At 43.6% G+C, this 19,715-nt stretch overlaps 9 protein-coding genes across 9 annotated transcripts; 4 read left to right on the top strand and 5 right to left on the bottom strand.

Annotated features, from left to right (window-relative positions):
* Positions 1 to 239: 239 nt before the first annotated feature.
* J056_002963 (uncharacterized protein) lies at positions 240 to 1,851 on the bottom strand (the record flags this gene model as incomplete). The annotated part of the gene is made up of 2 exons (XM_009268267.1): positions 240 to 900; positions 944 to 1,851. The coding sequence occupies 2 exons, from the start codon at positions 1,849 to 1,851 to the stop codon at positions 240 to 242; spliced, it is 1,569 nt and encodes a 522-aa protein (XP_009266542.1).
* Positions 1,852 to 3,133: 1,282 nt separating this feature from the next.
* Positions 3,134 to 5,739, bottom strand: J056_002962 (Protein asteroid; the record flags this gene model as incomplete). The annotated part of the gene is made up of 3 exons (XM_009268266.1): positions 3,134 to 4,089; positions 4,139 to 5,663; positions 5,728 to 5,739. 3 exons carry the CDS (start codon positions 5,737 to 5,739, stop codon positions 3,134 to 3,136), a joined length of 2,493 nt encoding a protein of 830 aa, XP_009266541.1.
* Positions 5,740 to 5,801: 62 nt separating this feature from the next.
* On the top strand, positions 5,802 to 7,699 carry J056_002961 (CTP synthase; the record flags this gene model as incomplete). Its single annotated transcript, XM_009268265.1, has 2 exons — positions 5,802 to 5,817; positions 5,862 to 7,699. 2 exons carry the CDS (start codon positions 5,802 to 5,804, stop codon positions 7,697 to 7,699), a joined length of 1,854 nt encoding a protein of 617 aa, XP_009266540.1.
* A 201-nt stretch (positions 7,700 to 7,900) lies between these two features.
* Positions 7,901 to 10,175, bottom strand: J056_002960 (Stromal membrane-associated protein 2; the record flags this gene model as incomplete). The annotated part of the gene is made up of 4 exons (XM_009268264.1): positions 7,901 to 9,836; positions 9,884 to 9,974; positions 10,026 to 10,104; positions 10,152 to 10,175. The coding sequence occupies 4 exons, from the start codon at positions 10,173 to 10,175 to the stop codon at positions 7,901 to 7,903; spliced, it is 2,130 nt and encodes a 709-aa protein (XP_009266539.1).
* A 95-nt stretch (positions 10,176 to 10,270) lies between these two features.
* On the top strand, positions 10,271 to 11,751 carry J056_002959 (uncharacterized protein; the record flags this gene model as incomplete). Its single annotated transcript, XM_009268263.1, has 4 exons — positions 10,271 to 10,387; positions 10,437 to 10,984; positions 11,035 to 11,369; positions 11,417 to 11,751. The coding sequence occupies 4 exons, from the start codon at positions 10,271 to 10,273 to the stop codon at positions 11,749 to 11,751; spliced, it is 1,335 nt and encodes a 444-aa protein (XP_009266538.1).
* A 54-nt stretch (positions 11,752 to 11,805) lies between these two features.
* On the top strand, positions 11,806 to 12,527 carry J056_002958 (N-alpha-acetyltransferase 40; the record flags this gene model as incomplete). The annotated part of the gene is made up of 4 exons (XM_009268262.1): positions 11,806 to 11,847; positions 11,896 to 12,200; positions 12,248 to 12,369; positions 12,412 to 12,527. 4 exons carry the CDS (start codon positions 11,806 to 11,808, stop codon positions 12,525 to 12,527), a joined length of 585 nt encoding a protein of 194 aa, XP_009266537.1.
* Positions 12,528 to 13,213: 686 nt separating this feature from the next.
* J056_002957 (Insulin-degrading enzyme) lies at positions 13,214 to 16,202 on the top strand (the record flags this gene model as incomplete). Its single annotated transcript, XM_009268261.1, has 2 exons — positions 13,214 to 14,650; positions 14,700 to 16,202. 2 exons carry the CDS (start codon positions 13,214 to 13,216, stop codon positions 16,200 to 16,202), a joined length of 2,940 nt encoding a protein of 979 aa, XP_009266536.1.
* An 80-nt stretch (positions 16,203 to 16,282) lies between these two features.
* On the bottom strand, positions 16,283 to 18,125 carry J056_002956 (Replication factor A protein 1; the record flags this gene model as incomplete). The annotated part of the gene is made up of 2 exons (XM_009268260.1): positions 16,283 to 16,483; positions 16,536 to 18,125. 2 exons carry the CDS (start codon positions 18,123 to 18,125, stop codon positions 16,283 to 16,285), a joined length of 1,791 nt encoding a protein of 596 aa, XP_009266535.1.
* Positions 18,126 to 18,218: 93 nt separating this feature from the next.
* Positions 18,219 to 19,649, bottom strand: J056_002955 (Meiotically up-regulated protein; the record flags this gene model as incomplete). The annotated part of the gene is made up of 8 exons (XM_009268259.1): positions 18,219 to 18,278; positions 18,334 to 18,420; positions 18,473 to 18,566; positions 18,613 to 18,756; positions 18,802 to 18,947; positions 19,003 to 19,098; positions 19,151 to 19,385; positions 19,432 to 19,649. The coding sequence occupies 8 exons, from the start codon at positions 19,647 to 19,649 to the stop codon at positions 18,219 to 18,221; spliced, it is 1,080 nt and encodes a 359-aa protein (XP_009266534.1).
* Between the last annotated feature and the right edge of the window lie 66 nt (positions 19,650 to 19,715).

Here is a 19,715-nt window from a genome sequence, read left to right as displayed (position 1 = left end):
TACGTTCGTTTCACCTAACCTGAGACAAGCCCAAACCTTATCAGTGACGGAACCGTACTACGTTTTCGTATGCTGTTTCAAGTCCTAAATGCTCAACACTAAACTTTTATTTCACCATGTTCCATACTCGTTGGGTAAATTGATTAAATTGATTGTGTATAAAGTAGATCACTTGATCAATAAATAGCAATAAATATCATATATCGTTAAGGTTTCCAGCAGGTTAGCGCATGACTCGCTCAGACCACATTTGATTTATGCGAATCCGTATCAAAAGCTTCAATAGATTCTTTGCTCTTCTCTTCGATTTCTTCCGTCTGTTTAGTGTCCTCTTTACCTTTTTCCTTCGGTTCAAACTGGACTCCATCTGTAGCTTCATAAGGGGGAATCTTTGTAGGCTCATGTGAAGTATCGTCCGAATTCACACCCGGACCGTAGTACCACCAGCAGAAGATAGTCATAAGACCTGAGACTAAGAAGAGAGCCATGAGGATATAACACTTAAATTCAAACTCCAACTGGCTATCAAGAATGACGGGTGCGGTTATACCCGATATATTTGAGATAGCTGAAGATGCACTACTGCCGACGGCTACAGCGGTACTGTCAGCATCTTCTCTTCTGCTCTGTATGCTAACGCGGTAAGCGGCTACATTGATAATGGCAACGTTAGACAAGGCCACGAGAAATACCGCCGCCATCCGTCCAACTAGCACCTTCTTATCAACAGCTAAGATCAAATAGCCGCAACTGACGAAAACAACACCTAATAGGATGAACGCAGGTCTATTTCTGAATCTATCTGATAAATACCCAGATGCTACAGTCAATAAAGACGCCAGAATGGCTGGTGGAACCGACAGACACTGTGCAATAATACCTTGGAAGCTTGGGTCTAGGCTGGAGATGGGTCAGGGAAGGCTTAACTTGACAATTTACACACTCATTGATGATACTGGGTGCGAAAAAAGAGAACGCAGCAGTGCCATGGGCAAGAAGCAACCACACCACAGAAACGAAGTAGAAATCAAATTGCTTAAATACGCCCAAGGCAGATTTCATCTTAAAACCATCGTCGTTTTTTATTATTGATGTTCCCAGTCTGTTCACTGCAATTGTACGCTCCTCAGGGGTAAGAAATTTGGCATCTTCAGGATAGTCTGGGAGCAAGAAAAAGATCAAAACACCAACGACGACGGTCACAATGCCTTCAAGCAGGAAGAGCCATCGGAAACCTTCCAAAGCAGGGCTCCCTAGTCCGTTCATATAGGAGCAGCCAGTGGCAATTAGACCGGATATTGCAGTTGAGAGGGTTGAAAATGAGACAAAGATGGCAAAGCGAAGAGCACGTTCGGTATCATTGTACCAAATGGAGAAGTAATATAAAACGCCTGAATACAATCCACCCTGGCACAGTCCGAGGAAAAATCGATTGATGATCATGCCTTCGTAGGATTGCACAGCAGCTGAGCAAGCGCATACTATACCGTAGCTGATGACAATCCGAGATATATGGAGTTTGGGACCCATTAGTTTCAGAAAGTAGTTTCCAACCAACTCAGCTAATATAAAGCTACAGTAGTACGTAAGGATGACATTTCCAAAGCGGCTGCCCTGGAGATCGAGCTGGTCTACCATGGAATCGTTCTCAGTGTCAGTGTTCATTATTTTGGCATTTGCTAAATTTGTTTTGTCAATATGGTTAAGGAGGTAAGCCAGAGCAGTCAAGCTGAGGATTCGCAAGTCAATCTTCCTTAACACTCTCTTCTCGGCTTTGAGTAAGAACTCCGCATGCTCGTCGGGTGGTTCTGGAGTGTCGCCAATTCGTGAGATTTCTGGTGAATCTTTCATATTGGTTTGATTGAAAGCAGTGCATATTCAAAAGTTGGTCACCAGCGATCTAAGGAATGTTCATTCAACTTCAACGAAGACGGCGGTGTGTTTCGATTAAGCGAGAAAAAGTCTGGCATCGAATAATAGACATTTGAAATAATTAAATTAAGCTTATCGATTGATAACAATTGGTATTTATTTGATAGTGGTAGCTTGATAAATGAGATTTTTAAGAGGTGAGTGATCTTTGTCAATCAAGATTATATTTGGGATGAATATGGAACTCATAATTCTCTAGCTAAGATGTTTTCACTATCCTTCCAAAATTGGTAGGTCCTTATTTCACGCTCCGAAATGAAGCATTTGGCGTGGAGAATTTGTTGTTGATGTGAAAGTATTGATATTGAGTATCATGGCTACCTTGAAATACAGTGCTATTATCTTCAAATCGCAGGTGAACGTATTGGTCAAAGAAGTTGTCTAAGTAAAGAATGTATTTTAGCAAAGAATGTGGAGGGTTTTCATATTGAATCATATTTTTTTTTAGCACATAAAATATCATCAAAACCGTCTAAGAAAGTAACATTAATCCGTGTTTACAAGATCTTGTGTCTTGAGGTACTTCTTCCTTAGTGGGAGCATCCGGAGCAGGAACAGTTGGTTTGGGTGCATGAACCGCATTGGTGGCCGTTGACGATAGCAATTTGAGCGATCTGTCGCGTGTTAGATGAAAGTAAATCATTCTGAGACAATTGGCAAAACACTGACCATTTCGAAAGTTATGATAGTTCAAGTTAAAGAGAAAGAAAGTGAAATGGGTTAGCTATTTATGCCGCAGCTAAAATGCACGATCTCATCTTAAGTTTTAATAACGGAGATTATGTCGTCATTTTCATCATGACCGGAAGGGTCACAGGGCGCTGGGCTGGACTGCTCGCACGGTGTACCGATTGTGGCTAATTTACTTTATAGCTCTTTATAATACAGAGCAAACTGAGATGAAGTTTTCTTTTTTTTTGGCTGTTTAACGCACATTAAGATGCGGATGCTTTTGAGATAATTACAAAGTCGGCATGTCATTATAAGGTGTATCACAGAGCTCTCTTTCAGCTTTAAACAACTATATTTATGGCTTATCAAAAATTACAGGATTTTGTAAAATTTTCTTCATCGAGCACGTGCACATAAGCCGGCACACAATCACTAATTCAAAATGCGCAACGCGCATCACACAAATATTACTTTATTAGCATGCATTCCGCACTTTTACAAATACATCTACCCAACTCACACAATTAATTTAATCCATTCCCATTGCAGCCAAAATGTCATATCTAGAAGCAGGTTGCTTCTTAGGCTCCTTCTTCTTGTCCTCACTCTTGTTCTCCTTTGGCTTTTTGCTCTTTTTGACCTTCTTCACTGTGACGGTGCGTTCTGGGCAGCCGTCGAGGATAGACTCCTTAATGATAGCGGTGAGGGTCTTATCGACAGGCTCCTCAGCGCCAGCGAGGTAGCGGTGGAGGGTTGGTCCATCGAAGAAGGCGTGGCATGGTGTAGTGATGCCTGAGAGCAGCAGAGAGTCGGCAACAATTTGAGTGCATTCGAGCGCACACAAGACTTGTGATGCCGCGCGAACAAGTTCAACTGGAGGTGACTCAAGTGCAGTTTCATCGTCTTCTTCATCTTCATCGTTCTCCTCCTTCTCTTCCCTCTTCTCTTCCTTGGTGGTGTAAACCTTGATGGCCATATTGATGACGCCCTCGAGTATGCTCTCGTTCCAAGCCTTGGAGCTATCTCTAACACTCAAAATAATGTGGCGGACTGCAGCAGCGAATGGAACATATGGACGGATAGCCTTGCAAGCATCTCCGATTGGTCCTTCCTCGTTGACACCCTTGACAGCCTTGCCTGAGGTGGTGAGAGCGTGTCTGTCCTGTGTGAGGTTTGGAGCAGATGAGATAACCTGTGCAAGTGGGACTGAGAGGTGTGATGAGGAGTGCGCAGCTAAGAACAAGGCCAGACGCTCTCTCAATGGGAGGAGCTGAAGTGATTGACCGGATGGTGTTGGGAATGGTGGCAGTACGTTGGCAGCATCCTTGACCTGCTTAGTTTCTTCAATCTTTGCTGGGAGGACATCCTCGATTGAAGGAATTTCCACTGGGACTGGAGTGGTTGTTACACCGTGACGAGTATACTCTGTTACGGCGTTAAAAGCGTACTCGACAGTCTTTGTAGTGATCTTGGTTTGAGGTTGAGCTAAAATTTTTTGTGTTAGCTTGTTCTAAAATACCATAACCAGTCTCACCCTCTGAATCCTCCTCATTTTGACCCTCTGGAACTTCAGCTGCGGCACCTTGAGCACCCTCAGCGTCTTCTTCGCCTTGCTTCTCCTGCTCCTCTTCTTCAGCAGCCTTCTTCTCCTCCTCACTGACCTCTTGGACCTCTTCTACAGTCTCAACCTTCTTGAATCTGAGATCTTCCTTGCAAGTAGCCAATGTAATCATATATGCGAATTGACGGAGATGTCTACCAACTTCAACATGTGAGGAGCGCTCATCGATAACCTCCATAATGAAACGACAGAAGTAGACTCTTTCTTGCATAATTTCCAAGATCTTTGGTGAGAGTCTGCCATCGACGTAAGCACCCTTGTAAGCTTCAACAACATCTTTGTCAAATTTATCCTCGCTAAAGACGTTTGCGTGATCGACACCAATGTAGTCAGCGGAAGCCTTCATAACATCAGCTGCAATCTCTTCGTGAATGCCTGAGGCAATATCTGGGTCAACTAGTTGTTGTACGGCGTATTCGATGAGAGATTGTTGTGCACCTTCACCTGAGTACTCCTTCAAAACGTTTGCGACTCTAGTGATTCTCTCTTCAGGTCTTGTGCCACGGTGGAGGTAGTGAGATTGAATTTGTGGAGAGCTATCGTTACCAACGAGAGCAGCGAGGAGAGGGAGGTGGAGAGGCTTGATACCGACAAACTCAGCGAGAGTCTTTGGATCATAAACAGCCATTCTGAGAGCAACGATCTTAGTCGTTGGTGGGGAGAACAAGCGAGATCTGAGGAAGATCTGAGTAGTATCGTAGCCTTCGAGGGTGGTTTGTACCTTTGCAGCGGCCTTCTCCTTCTTACGAATGTTACGAGGGTGGTTAGCCTTTGAGACGGTAGCAAAACCGTCTTCTTCACCGTCGAAAGCATCTTCAGCGGGTTCTTCTGGACGCTCAGCAACCCATTCCATTTCTAAGAGAGGAGCGTAACCACCCTTCTCGGCAACGAGAGTATCGGCGTCAGAGTCGTGAACGAGAAGATCACTGTCACCGCCTGCCCAGAGACCGTTTCTAGACTTTGCAATGTGTACAACAGCGGAATCAGCTTCAGATTCTTCCATCTTGAACTCGACTTGAGTAGACTTCAAGACATCAACTGTAAGCTCAGCCAAGAGTGGAGGAACAGCGTTAAGTGCGATAGATTGTCTTGATTGAGGGTTTGTACGCCAGAAGAGTTCGAGGTTTTTGTTAGTCTGGTCTAAGCGGTTGACCATAGTCTTGTGCTTTTGGGAAGATGGACAGCCATCGAAAACAAAGATTGGTTCCAATCCCACAGTTCTCCACGCCTGGATAAGGTGGATGAGGTTCTCCTTGTAGTCTTTGAAGCTGCCACCGAAAGTAGAAGAGATATCAGTCTGGCGGTAGAGCGGGTAGATGATTCCCCAGGCGTCAACGGCGAGTGCAGTGCGCTCACTCTCATCGCCTTCCTTCCTTGCAGTGAAGGTGAGTTCTTTAGCCAGCGAGCGCTTGTTGGTCTTTATGAAGCTAGTGAGTCCCTATTAAAATATTAGCAAACCCTATTAAATTACTAGCGAGCGCTATTAAACTATTAGCACCCACTTTAACACCCATTGTGACTTGATATAATAAAGAGCCGTCCTGGCTCAGAAATTTCTTCTCGATCCAAAACACCGATGAAGTATATTTTAGGTGGGTTGCTATTAATTTAATAGTCTTTCCTTATAATTTAATAGTAACCGGCGGTGTTATTTCTGGTATCGGTAAGGGTGTCATCGCCTCCTCAACCGGTCTTCTCCTTAAGTCTATGGGATACAAGGTGACAGCTATCAAGATTGATCCATACATGAACTTGGATGCCGGTACTATGGCTCCAACTGAGCACGGCGAGGTCTACGTGCTCAACGACGGTGGTGAAGCTGATCTTGATTTGGGCAACTACGAGCGCTACTTAGATGTCACCCTTGGCAGAGACAACAACCTCACCACAGGCAAAATCTACTCTCATGTCATTGAAAAGGAGAGGAAAGGCGATTACCTCGGCAAGACTGTCCAGGTCGTTCCTCATATTACAGGCGCTATCCAAGACTGGATTGAAAGGGTTGCACACACGCCATCCGACGAAACTGGCGAGGTTGCTGACGTTTGTATCGTTGAATTGGGTGGTACCGTCGGTGATATCGAATCTGCACCTTTCATCGAAGCCATGCGTCAATTCCAATTCAGAGTCGGTCATGAAAACTTTGCTCTCACTCACGTTTCTCTCGTCCCTGTCATTTCAGGTGAACAGAAGACTAAACCAACTCAAGCAACCGTTAGGGACTTGAGAGGTTTGGGTCTTCTTCCTGATCTCGTCGCTTGCCGCTGCGAACAACCTTTACACGCTGAAACTATCAACAAAATCTCCATGTTCTGTCACGTTGCTTCAGAGCAAGCTATCGGTGTACACAACGTTAGCTCCCTCTACCACGTTCCTCTCCTTCTCGAAGAGCAAGGTCTTGGTAAATACCTCAACAAGCGTCTCAATCTCGACTCCATTCAGATCTCTCAACCAATGATCAATAGAGGTTTAGAAATTCACAAAAAATGGGGCAACCTCACCGTTGGTTATGATAGATTGTTCGAAAGCGTCGAAATTGTTATGGTTGGTAAATACACCACCCTCCAAGACAGCTACATGAGTGTCATAAAGGCTCTCGAACACGCCTCTTTGCGCTGCGGTCGCAAAATTCATATCAAATGGGTTGAATCAAGTCACTTGGAAGCCCCATCACAGACAAAAGATCCTACAAAATACCATGAAGCCTGGCACACACTGTGTAGATCAAATGGTATTCTCGTTCCAGGTGGTTTCGGTTCAAGAGGTACTGAAGGTATGATCTTAGCTGCACAATGGGCCAGAGAGAAGAAAGTGCCATTCCTCGGTATCTGTCTTGGTTTCCAAGTCGCAGCTATTGAATTCGCCAGACATGTTCTCAATTGGAGCGACGCTAATAGCTCCGAACTTGACCCAAAGACAAAGCACGACGTTGTAGTCTTCATGCCAGAAATCTCAAAAACTCACCTTGGTGGTACAATGAGATTAGGATTGCGTCCAACCGTTTTCGAAGAGGGTAGTGAAGAGTGGTCAATTGCCAGGAAACTATATGGTGGCGCAAAGAATATTTGGGAGAGACACAGACATCGTTATGAAATTAACCCAAAGCTTGTCAGTCAACTTGAATCAACCGACCAAATCAAATTCGTTGGTAAAGATGAGACTGGTGAGAGAATGCAAGTAATGGAAATGCGTGATCACCCATACTTTATTGGTATGCAAGCACATCCCGAATTCTGCACACGTCCACTCAACCCATCTCCACCATTTGTTGGTTTAGTAGCTGCAGCGGCTGGTCAATTAGACGTTCAACTTGGCATGCAACAAGACTATAAACCACCTCACCCAACCAGTGAGATGGTTTTGGGAGAGAAAGTTGGTAAGAATAACGTCATCAAATCTGCTGTAAACGACGCTGAATTCAACACTCCGTCTGCTTCACCTCGAGTTAAGCCTCAAGATCTCCCACCAGCTTAGCAATTTTTTGTTCATCTTTACTAAATTTTATACACACCTGCATATTTATCAAACATTGTAATTGTACTTTTAAGAAGATTCTAATTTATTCATACTAAGTTACTGGCACAATCGCACCCACTGCATACCTCAAACATATTAACGCAGATGCGAGAAAATTTGACGTCAATTAAAAGGATCGCGTTAAGTATAAAAATTGCGTTAATTAAAAGAATAATGGAATGGATTGGTATTATTTCCCGGTCTCATCATGGTCTGGAATGGATTTAGATTAAATTGCTGTTGCTGTGCTGGTTGAAAGGAAGTGAACGATTGTTGCTGCGTCGGTTGATAAGAATTAATTGGTTGTTGAATGAACGTATTTGTATTAGTGTTAGTGTATGGTTGAGAATGTGATGAAAACAACGGTTCTGATCGTTGAACAGGTTGAGTGTTCGTGGATGTAGAATACTTATTTTGAGTGGGTGTAAGTTGATATGGACTTGCTTGGTTTGTTGTGGTACTTTGACCGAATGGCGACATCTCTGACTGCTGTTGAAATGTCGCATTGTGTTGAAATGACAATTTTGGTGTAAGTGTTTGAAATGGTTTCTGTGGCTCCTGCTGTGACTGTTGTTGGAATGGTGGATTGATCGATACTGGCTGCTGTTGTTGAAAAGGTGACATAAACAAACCTTGGGGATTTTGTAATTGTGACTTAAACCCTGTCGACGCAGGCATTGAATTCGAAGACGCAGACATCGAATTCGGACACGTGGACATAAAGCCGGATGAAGCAAAACCATTGCCTGGCGGTGAAGACATAATTCCTGGCTGCTGAGATGTTGGTGAAATAGGTGGTGCTGATGGGGGTGCTGGCCAGTCTTTCTTTCCAGTTGGCTGTGGTTGAAGAGATTGAAAGCCAGTATTTTGACTTTGCAGTGCTCCTGTTGAAGACCCTTGTAATGTGCCTTGGAACGACCCTGGCAAAGCGCCACCAGCATTTTTCATGTCCGAGAAACTCGATTGATTCCGTAGGTTAGTTTGCTGTGGTTGGAGGGTTTGCAAACCTTCCTTTTGACTTTGTAATCCATTCGGCGGAACAGTTCGTATGCCATTTAGAGTGCCATTCTGTGTGCCATTTAGAGTGTGGTTATACATACCATTCGGAATGCCATTTAGAGTACCACTGTTAATACCACCGATTAAACCGCTATGAGAAGCCCCATTCATCCCTTTATTTCCACCCTCGCTACCACCAGAGGATTGAGCATTGAGAGAGCATATTGATCCATTCGGGCTAAGACCGGTGGTTTGATAACGAAGAGGTGCAGGATTTAAGCCATGGATACCATTCTGATGCATTTGAAAAGGAGTAGTGTAAGGTGAGTTAGGATTAGACTGCGTAGACGTTGGAGATTGAGAAAACAAGGTATCTGAACCAAGAGTAGAAGTTGAATATAAGTTTTGGTACGGAGAATTACTCTGCGGAATAGATTGCAAAGTGGTGTTGGATTGTATTGGAGAATTGAGTGAGAATGTTGTAGGTTGGGTGTTGTGATTAGTCTGCTTAAACGACTGCAAGGAGCTGAAAATAGAGTTATGAGGGTTTTCGTGTGTTGACTGCTGGTGCATAAGCTGGGCTGGTGAGCTGACTGAACGAGAAGTAGATCCAGCTGTTTTAGTAAGGGGTGCATTCTGAGACAGAGTTTGTGGAGTGCTCGACTCATCAAAATCGACAAAGCTAGCGTTCCCAGTATCCCCAGGAGGCTGTAAAGACGCGGATCTCTGCTTATACAAGCCATACAAGCCATCAACCGGGGACTTAGAGGAGCGCGAATTGAGGGAGGTGTTGGCGTTGAGGTCAGCGCTTATACCAGGGCTATTGCTGCTACCAGTTGAACTGCCAGTATTTGAAGCCTTTAAAATGCCCTTGCTAGGTGGTGGTATCGATGAGCTCTTTCTCATGTAGGATTTGTGGATATACTTATTACGTATGTAAATTTCGATTTCCGAGTCCCTTTCAACCTGACTGGAGTTTGTTGGAGGAGGGTTTTTGAGCTCGTCTGGATTGTAGACTGAGTTTGAACGGCTGTTTCCGATTTGCTCCATTGTCGCCGTCTGTTCCCTGTTCCAATTATCGAGACTGACAGATTTACTAGGCTGTATGAGTGAAAGCCAATAGGACACCACTGCTAAACTCACACTTTGGAAATGTGCGTTCCGAGCTTCCTGTGTACGCTTGCACAAGGCATACAGAGGAAGATACCAAGAGAATAGCTTGACCAGCGTGGGTCTTTAATGGTGTTAGAATTGAGTGTTATAATATGATTTAAGATAATCTCACTGCTAGCTTTGCAATCCGCACAATTTCCATTTCCAGGCACTTTGAGTATATCGAGCAGTCTACGATGGTTTCTCTCAGCCTGAAAGATCATTTAGAGCCTTCAAAGCCATTTCGAATATCACTGACCTGCTGCTTCGATACGCCCGACATTCCTGCGCTCAAACCTCGTCGTAGTTAATCGAGATACGCGTGAAAGAGGCGCAGCAACTCGATTTGATAAAAAGCATTTTTTAAAAATAATCTAAATGAATTCACTAAACTGCCCAATCCCGTGGCCTCAAGACATCTCGTACAACAATCCATACGATGGCGTTGAAGATGAATTGCGTTTGGAATACTATCAGTCCTTATACCTCCCAAACGTTAGTTGCTTATCGCATACGATACGCGCTTCTTACATACGCGACTCAGACTGTTTATTCACCGTTAGACTTTATAAACTACTTGGAGAGCAGAGACGTTGGGTTTGAGCAGCTGTTTTTTCTCTACCTCCCTCTGCTTGAGCTTGAAAGAAAGTACAGAGTCACACTTACACCCATTATCATCAACAACACCTTCGATGATAGCTGTCTCCCTCAGGGAATACGCGATAGACTTGAACTTAACATCCTTAGAAGCTCATATGACAAACGCGTCGTCGATCAACGCGTTTACATTAAGAATCTCGAGTTGTCCGAGAAGTTATTACAGGTCTCCTTGCTACTTTATTTGCTGGCTAGATTGCCACCTCCTAACACCCACTCTGACACCAATAAACCGCGAAAACGTAAGCGTAAAGTTAACGAACTTACCAACGATTATGACAACATCAATGAGAGGTTGGAATTTGCAATAGATAGGCTGGTTTTGTGGCAGACACTCAACAACGCCCCTTTGATACAGACTGATGATAATAAGCAGCATAAAAAACCATCCATTGATCACGTGCAAAAGTTTTACAAGCACACCGTTGATTTGAAGTGGGTCGAGTCGGTCTGTTAACCCCAGTAGCTCACGCAAACTCGCGCAGGTTTAGAAAAAAACTGCCAAAGGTTTGCAAAGCAATGAGGATCAAGTGCTTTGGTGATGAGAACAGAGAAACAGAAGTAGATCTACCAGCCCCACTTTTACCAATCCCTAGCACTTCCACCGCTCCAACTAGATCAACGACCCCTCAGTTAGACAATGTTGAGCGTGAGTCATCAATTGCTAGCGTCAATCTAGAGAGAGAGCCATCCGTGAAACGTGAAAGATCTCTATCACGGCAGCCATCTTCTACAATCAACAAAATGTTTGCAAATAGAGTCGTCGGTGTGAGTCGGAAGATCACCACCGTCAAGGAAAAGAAGGAGGTGCCTTCGAAAGGTGGGTCATTGTGTAACACACCCAAACCACTCTCACACACCCCACAGCACCTACTAACCCATTTGAAGCTCTCTCTAGTGAGGCTAGCATTTTATCTAGCCAGCCACATATCCACGTCGAGAAAAAGTCAACACTTGTTTCAGCAACACCGACCAAGAAAGAGAAACATACCCAACTCACTCAAACCAAGAATAGCAAGACAGTGCTAGTAGCAGATAGTCCTGCAAAGCTACAACCAGATGGAACCGCTATAGCAGATAGCGACGACGAGTTTCAAGAAGATGATGTTATTCCAGACACTCCACAGAAAAAACACAAAACTGACTCAAAACCTCAAGGGAAAAGAATGCTTTTGAGTGAGCTTAACAAAATAACTGATTAACTCGTTTTCTATGTATTATATTTTGCATTTATCTCTTGATTATTTACCATCAACATGAGTGATTTTGCGGAGAGCAGAGCATCTTTTGCTTGTGAGGTGTGCTACAGACTTATTGACTTTTTCTTTTCTCACAACTCGATCCAGACCAACAATAAAGCTGTTAATGAAATTTTTCAGTCACGACTACAAGACTTTCAAGTGCGCACTGAAATCGGTAGTCAAGTTGCTAGCAACGATAAAGCGAGTTTGTTTTCACTTTACGAAGGCAATATGAAACCTACGTTTGAAGCTATCGGTGAATATGACAGAGATGAAAAATATAACGAAATTTTCAACGAAGAGTCGAGAATTGTTATGCTTGAACAGAAAAACCACCTGAAAGCTTTCGTCTCGCTAAGATTCGACACTGAAGAAGGTGAGGATGATCGTATCTACGCCGTTGTCTACCTGTGAGTGTGTCTATGCGTTCATCTTCAAGTCGCGCTCAATGAAACAGGTATGAATTGCAGGTGGAAAAAGATTGCCGAGGTAAAAAAATCGGGAAACGCTGTATCGACGCTCTAAACACCCTAACGAAGCACCTCAAACTCGATAAAACAATGCTTACAGTATCAAAATGTACGCCTTTCTCTCTCAACTACCCTTGCTGACAAGCCCTAGACAATCCATTCGCTGTAAAGTTTTACGGCAATAACCAATTCATATTTGATGAAATAGATCCATCGTGGTATGAAGGTGGAGAAGATGAAAATTATCATATCATGTCACGTGTATGAGATGCTTTTTCATCTTCTTTCATACATTTGAAACTCATATACCACTCCATTCTCTTCAATATCTCCTCGTTGCACCTCAAAACCTACGTAAGCTTCAAAGTCCTCATGCGTGCATCGCCTCCACTCTTGATCGCTGAAGTCGGAGAATTTCACGTCAGCTTGTTCGAATGAGGGTTGTTTTATACGCGTAATGAACAGTCTAGACGCGTACGGAATCATTTTGTTGTAAATCTGCGCACCACCTATGCAAAAGACACGTGAGTCGGAGTGACTGGTGAGGTTTAGGGCGGATTCAACGCTACTGAGAAGTTTAACCTTATCGTCAATCTGTCTACGACGCGTTAAAAGGCTAAAAACTGCCGAAAACCCGCTCACAAAGTGTGATTTCGCGATAAGACCACGTTAAGTCTATTCCTGAGAGGTTTAAACTTGTTGGGAATGCTGTCCCAAACTTTTCTTCCCATAAGGATTAAATTGCTTTCATCCTGTTTGGCTGGCTTGGTTGACGTAACTTTGGCAAAGAACTTGAGTTCATTTGACAGCTTCCAAGGGAGGCTATTTGAGGAAGATACGCCAATTCCATTAGAATTTGTAGCCGCAACGATTATATTCAAATTTGATATTCTCTGCATTCCAGCCTTGGTCACAGACGACATTCAACTGAAATGCGTTTAGCCCGCACAGTCATGACAAGTTGGAAGCAAAAAAACACTTATCAGGAATTCACCAAAGCGCTTGAGAAGTCAAGCAATGATAAGCGTAATTACAGGCTCATTAAGCTGCATAATCAGCTCGAGTGTCTGCTTATCAATGACAGCGAAACAGACAAATCATCAGTGGCTATTGACGTGAAGGCGGGACATCTCCTGGACCCAAATGAATTACCTGGTTTGGCACATTTCAACGAGCATATGCTCTTCCTTGGTACTTCCAAGTACCCCGTTGAAAATGACTATCAAGACTACCTGAGTAAGAATTCTGGCTATAGTAACGCATATACAGATATGATTGACACAAATTACTACTTTACTTGCTCAACAAATGCGTTGAAGGGCGCAGTTGATCGTTTCAGTCAATTCTTTATTTCACCGCTATTCACCCAGTCGTGCACTCAAAGAGAAGTGAAGGCTGTTGATAGTGAAAACAAGAAGAACTTACAGTCTGACTTGTGGAGACTGTTTCAGCTCGAGAAGGGCTTGTCGAACCCACCAATGAGTAACTTCGGTACTGGGAACTGGGACACTCTCTTCTCAGAACCTAGTATGAAGGGCTTGGATCCAAGGGAAGAGCTCATCAAGTGGTATGAAACTCACTACTCTTCTCACCTCATGAAACTCTGCGTCTTTGGTAAGGAGAGTCTCGACGAGCTTGAGCAGTTGGCTGTTGATAATTTCTCTGCAATCCCTCAGAGAGACATCCCAGAACCACACTTCAGCAGCAATGTTTGGCCAGAAGATGCCTACAAGAGTATCATATTCACAGAGACCATCAAAGATCTCAGACAACTCGCTCTCACTTTTACATTCCCTGAACAAGACGCATACTACAATACCAAGCCTGGTAACTTCCTCAGTCACATTCTCGGCTACGAAGGCAAAGGCAGTCTGTGCTCATACCTCAAGCAGCTTGGCTATATCAACTCACTATCCGCTGGATTCGGTTTTAGTGCACCAGGCTTCGAATTTTTTAAAATCAACTTAGATCTCACCACGAAAGGTATTGGCAAGTGGAAGGAGTGCTTGAGATTAATTTTCAATTATATCGACATGATGAAGAAGTTCTCTGACAATCCACCTGAGTATCTCTTCAAAGAGACACAAGATTTGGCAGCCATCGCTTTCAGGTTCAAGGAGCAAGGTCAGCCTGAGAAGGTGACCTCAAATGTCGCTAGATTGATGCAGAAGCCATACGAGAGAGAGCACATTCTTTCTGGTTCTCACGTCATTAGAGAATATGATCCACACTGCATCAAGCAGTCTCTTGACGCGCTCAACCTCGACAACTGCCGTGTCATGTTGGCAGCCAAAGACCCAATCGAAGGGGTTGGAGAGCTTGATCAGGTTGAAAAGTGGTATGGCACCAAATACAGAGTCGACAAGTTGTCAGAAGACTTGCTTAAGGATGTGCGTTAGGTGCGATTTTGAAAACACCTTCTCGCTAACATAGAAATAGATAAGGAATAGCAGCAGTCCACCTGAAATGCACCTCCCTCATCCAAACCAATTCATTCCCACAAACTTTGACGTCGAGAAGGTGGAAATTAATGAACCTTCAATTGTCCCAACACTCCTTAGAGACACACCAACTGTTCGTCTCTGGCACAAAAAGGATGATCAGTGGTGGGTTCCAAAAGCACACGTCTACTTGGTTATGAAATCACCATCAATCCTCCAGTCAGCAAAATCTAGTGTATCGACGCGTCTGTTCAATGAATTGTTGCTGGATGAGATGAACGAGTACGCATATGATGCCGAGTGTGCAGGATTTGCATACAGTATTGAGTCAACCGGTGACGGTGTATTGATTCATGTGAAGGGGTATAACGACAAACTCACCACACTCCTCCATCAAATTGTTTCAACTATGAAGAGACTCCATATTAAAGAAGATCGCTTTAATGTGATTAAAGAGCGCATCGAGAGGATGTACGCCAATTTTTCAATGGATGCACCACTTATGCATGCAAATGTATCAACATACTCTCTCACCCAGAAAGCTTTCTTTACTTTCGAGGAGCGTCTTGAAGCTGTCAAGAGCATTAAAAAGGAAGATGTGGAAAATCACGCCAAAGAGGTTTTGCAGAGGTTGTACATGGAGGTGTTCGTTCATGGTAATATGACCGATGATGCAGCTGTCAAAATCAGTAGGGATATTGAGGGTGTGATTCAACCATCCGCATTGACAGAGGAGGAGAGAAAATCTCTTCAGTCTTCATTAGTACCAACAGGCGACCACGTGTACACCAAGGAAGTACCTAACAAGGCACAAGTAAATTCAGCAATCGAGTATTACAATGAAGTTGGTGATGTTACAGATATAGATCTTCGCACCAAACTTTCACTATTCGCACAAATAACACACGAGCCTGCATTCGATCAATTACGTACAAAGGAACAATTAGGATATATGGTGTTCAGCGGATTACGCAAGTCAATTGGAACTATGGGATTCAGAGTTCTCATTCAATCTGAGAGACCACCAGTATTTTTAGAAGGACGTGTTGAACATTTCTTTGACGTCACTGTTAAGGGTTTGTTGGAGGATATGAGCGAGGAAGAATTTGAAAAGAACAAGTTAAGTCTGATTGAGGAGAAGCTTGAAAAACCAAAGAATCTCAGCAATGAATCTTCTAGATTATGGTTGGAGCTTAGTGGTGGATACTACGATTTCCACAGAAGAGGAAATGAAGTGGAGAGCATAAAAAAGCTGACTAAGAAGGATATACTTGACTTCTTCTATACGTACATTCACCAATCGAGTGATAAGAGGAGTAAGTTGTCGACACATTTGGTATCACAGACAATTCCAGATCAGTATAAAGATCTTAACGAGATCTCATCGCTTAGACCAGCGAACGTGGTGTATGAGAATATCGACTCGTACAAGAACAAGACAACGACATCAGCACATGCAAAGCCAGTGGCACCAATCGCACAACCAGTAATTGAGAATTAAATTATTGTATGATAAGATAAGCGAAGTAATGAACATGAATTGAGTGATATAAAGTACAAGGTGTTAGCCCACGCAACATCTCAAGCCACCTCAAGCTTTGTGATAGAGTCGCATAGTCTACCAATATCAGATTTGTAGTTGATATTATTGACTCTATTAATTTGGTGCCTAACTCTAACGTTATCGTTAAAGTTATCCTGTTTAGCGCGGCAGTTGAAGTTATAAGTTGAACCGAGTGCGTTCTTGACAGTAGCTTCATAAGCAGCTTCATCGCCGTTGTTCTGCGGAGTAAAAGTTGAGTAAATATTGTCAAACGTTTCAACTCCAACTTACCATCATAGCTTGGAGATCGTTTGCCGGCATCTTGAACAACTCAAGACCAAAATCATTGAAACCACTGAGCCAGAGTTGTCCAGTATGATCAGTGGCGTTGCACGTAACTATATATCTATATTCAGGCGCATCGAAGGATGATTCACACTTCTCACATCTCCATTTGTCGTTCATGTCTTGCGTAACTTTTTTCATGTCGTTAGGACAGCTAGGGTATGTAAGGTTGTCTTTCTTGATGTATGTTACAGTAGCTTTACCACTCCAATAATCAGGTTTACCCGTGTCGTTGAGCCCTAGTTGTGATTGTTTGACTTGATCGAGAGTCTTAATTTCGTTAGAGTTAACAGCACCACTGCTCTCAGGCTTGACGGCTGCACTAGAGCTGTTGAATGTACTGAACTGTTCATTTTTACCTTGCTGGTCATACCATCCCCTTAGCGTGTGCGCTTCAGCTATGTCTGGATTGACGAATAGGGTGGATGCGCCAACCATCGAAAGAGATCTACCCCCAAAGTCACCTACTTTGACACCTTTAAACGCAATCACTGGTTCATTAGTCTGATCGAAAGTCTCTGCCAACTTTCCCCACAGGGTCAGTCTGACAGACTGTTGAGACCGGTCAACAATCTGGAGCTCTCTCTTAGTGTATGGTTTTTGGGTAGATTTGCTGATAATTTGAGAAGCATCATCGACACTAGTAACAACACCAAGCACATCAGTGATAGAATTTGCTTCAAGGTTTTCTAGATTCTGAAGCTCAGTGAAGTTGTATTTGACGTCAGGGACATCGGAGGTGTCGAAACAAGGTTCAATTTGAGTTGATTTATCGAATGTTATTTCATATTCGTTTTGTAAATTGCTGAATTGTTTCTTCGCGATCTGTACTCGAGCTTTGGTGATGAAGAATACCTTACCTTCCTCGAGCATTGAGTAAAATTCATCGACAGATTCGTTGAAACCGGTTGCACGGATTTCACCAGTCTCGTCCATCAAGTTTACGCTAAAAAGCTTTCCCTCTCCGCGCTGATTTGACCAGAATTTGATGTCAGATCTCTGGGTAACGCGGGCTTTGATAGTCCACTTGTTCTGGTATGGCGAAAGACCCTCAATGGGATATACGGGTGCTTGAGAGGAGGGTCCCTTGGATTGAGGAGGTGCGATTGTAGGTTTGTTGTCGGTGGTTTGAGGCTGTTGATGTGATTGTCCCTGTGGCTGCACCTGTGCCTTGGCTGGATCGTAATTCTGAGGAGAGCCAATCTTCTCATGTGAGGATTCGAGAATATCAACCTGCAACGCAATAACGAGCAATCTATTCTGGACAGTATTAACAGCATAATTAGTCATTCTAATCACGCTGTTCTTTACAAGAACTTCTTGCTCCGGGAGATGGTTGAGCTGTGTACCAAGCATCGCTTGCATGTAGAATACTCCATCACTGAGTACCATCCTGTATCTATCTGGTGCATTTGGCTGGCTTGCTGTTGCTTTCTTAACCTGCAACACCTGTACTACTGGGTTCTGGCCTGCAGGCAGCGATGCTGGATTTTCAGAATTTATTGCAACGATTGCATCTTTGGTGAGATTGATCATCGCGTGTGAGAAGTAAGAAGGAAATGCGATTTAAGTGAATTTACGCGTTTTTTTTTTACAATTTTGCAAAAATTATGTAGAGTTTCTTTGACTTTATTCTTCCGTCTGTACACTGGCATCCCTCGTAGCTTTAAAGACGCGTGGATGGACAAACTATGTATCGCATTATCATTACCGCGCACGTTTCAATAACAAGCGCAGAACTCACCGATTCATTGTACTCATGCATCACTTCCCCTTGAACTATTAATTTATCCTTGAGTAGCTGCGTGTACTTGTCCACCATGACATGTATCTGTGGTACTCCGCGTTAGATGGAGTAGAATCTATCACAAAAAAACCCTCACTTGACTCCAAAGCGCGACCATTATCAATATCAGGTAGATCCAATTTGACGCGTTGAGAAATATCCAGCAGAGCGCGTGTGCTGGAGAGTAAATCCTGTTTTTCATCAATGAGTGTACCTATATCCCACTGGAATACTCACTCAAATAATGCCAACGAGCCATCATTCACATCCCACATATCTATCTGATAGATCTCCGTCTGTCCATCTCGCAGCGCTTCATTCTTGTCCTGCTTCTTGAGTGGTATACCGATCAGGATGAGTAATGGTCTCCATATGAGGAGGCTGATTAGGGTGAGGCTGTGTCGACAATCGACACTTCCCACTCACATAAAGTATTTCCACACAAAACCGACGACCATTACCAACGAGTCGCCAACTGTCTTCCTACGCTCAATTTCAGGCGTTCCTTCGCGACTCTGGTCTAAATTAAGATCAAGTTGAACTTTACGAGCGTTTGGTGATGAAAGTGGGTCCTATTTGTCTTTCTTGTTAGAAAGGTGTTTCATTTCTACTCGCACTTGCACTCACTCTACGCATGAACATCCTATAAGCCCTGTATTTAGTAAATAGGGTATAAGTATTGATTGCAGTGGCAGAGAGAAGGATTACTGCCAGAACAGGCGCCTGGTTTTGCATTAACAAACTAAGACTGCCAAGCAACCCCCACACAACTCACCCACGGAACTGTCATCTTAGATTTTCTCAAAGCCGATGCACGATAAGCAGCTGAGGTGCCTTTTTTCAGCACAGATTGTTTCTGCTGTTTGGTTATTGAGGCATATTTCACGAGGAAAGAGAGTAAGTGGAGGAGTAAACCGAGAGGTCTGGCGACCTTTGGAGAGTCAATCATATGAGCTACATCCCAATCCATGTACAACTTGAGTAGTGTATTTGATGGCCATTGCAGAATGCTAATGTGTGTTAGAGGCGGTGCCAGCCTTATAAAAGCCAACAGACCGATCTTTAAGCGGTTGTTTCCTGATAAATCTCTTCCGCTTTGGTGTGCTATTTGTTGGGCTGCTCATCGGGGTGCTCGCTGTGCTAGCCGGGCTAGATGCACCAACACCACCAGCGAATCTGGTCAATGGCGTTTTGAGAGGCGTAGAATAGCGTGGCTTGGAAGGTGTGACGTTGTATGGATTTAGCGGCGATGGTTTCCTTATCGGCGTGCTCATCCTGATCGCAGTGCGTGAACAAGGAGATAAATTCAAACAAAGATTCATACACGTGTTTTATATCTT

The sequence above is a fragment of the Wallemia ichthyophaga genome (assembly GCF_000400465.1).
Source record: "Wallemia ichthyophaga EXF-994 unplaced genomic scaffold scaffold3, whole genome shotgun sequence".
NCBI classification, from domain to species: domain Eukaryota; kingdom Fungi; phylum Basidiomycota; class Wallemiomycetes; order Wallemiales; family Wallemiaceae; genus Wallemia; species Wallemia ichthyophaga.
This window is presented reverse-complemented; position numbering and strand designations above follow the sequence as displayed.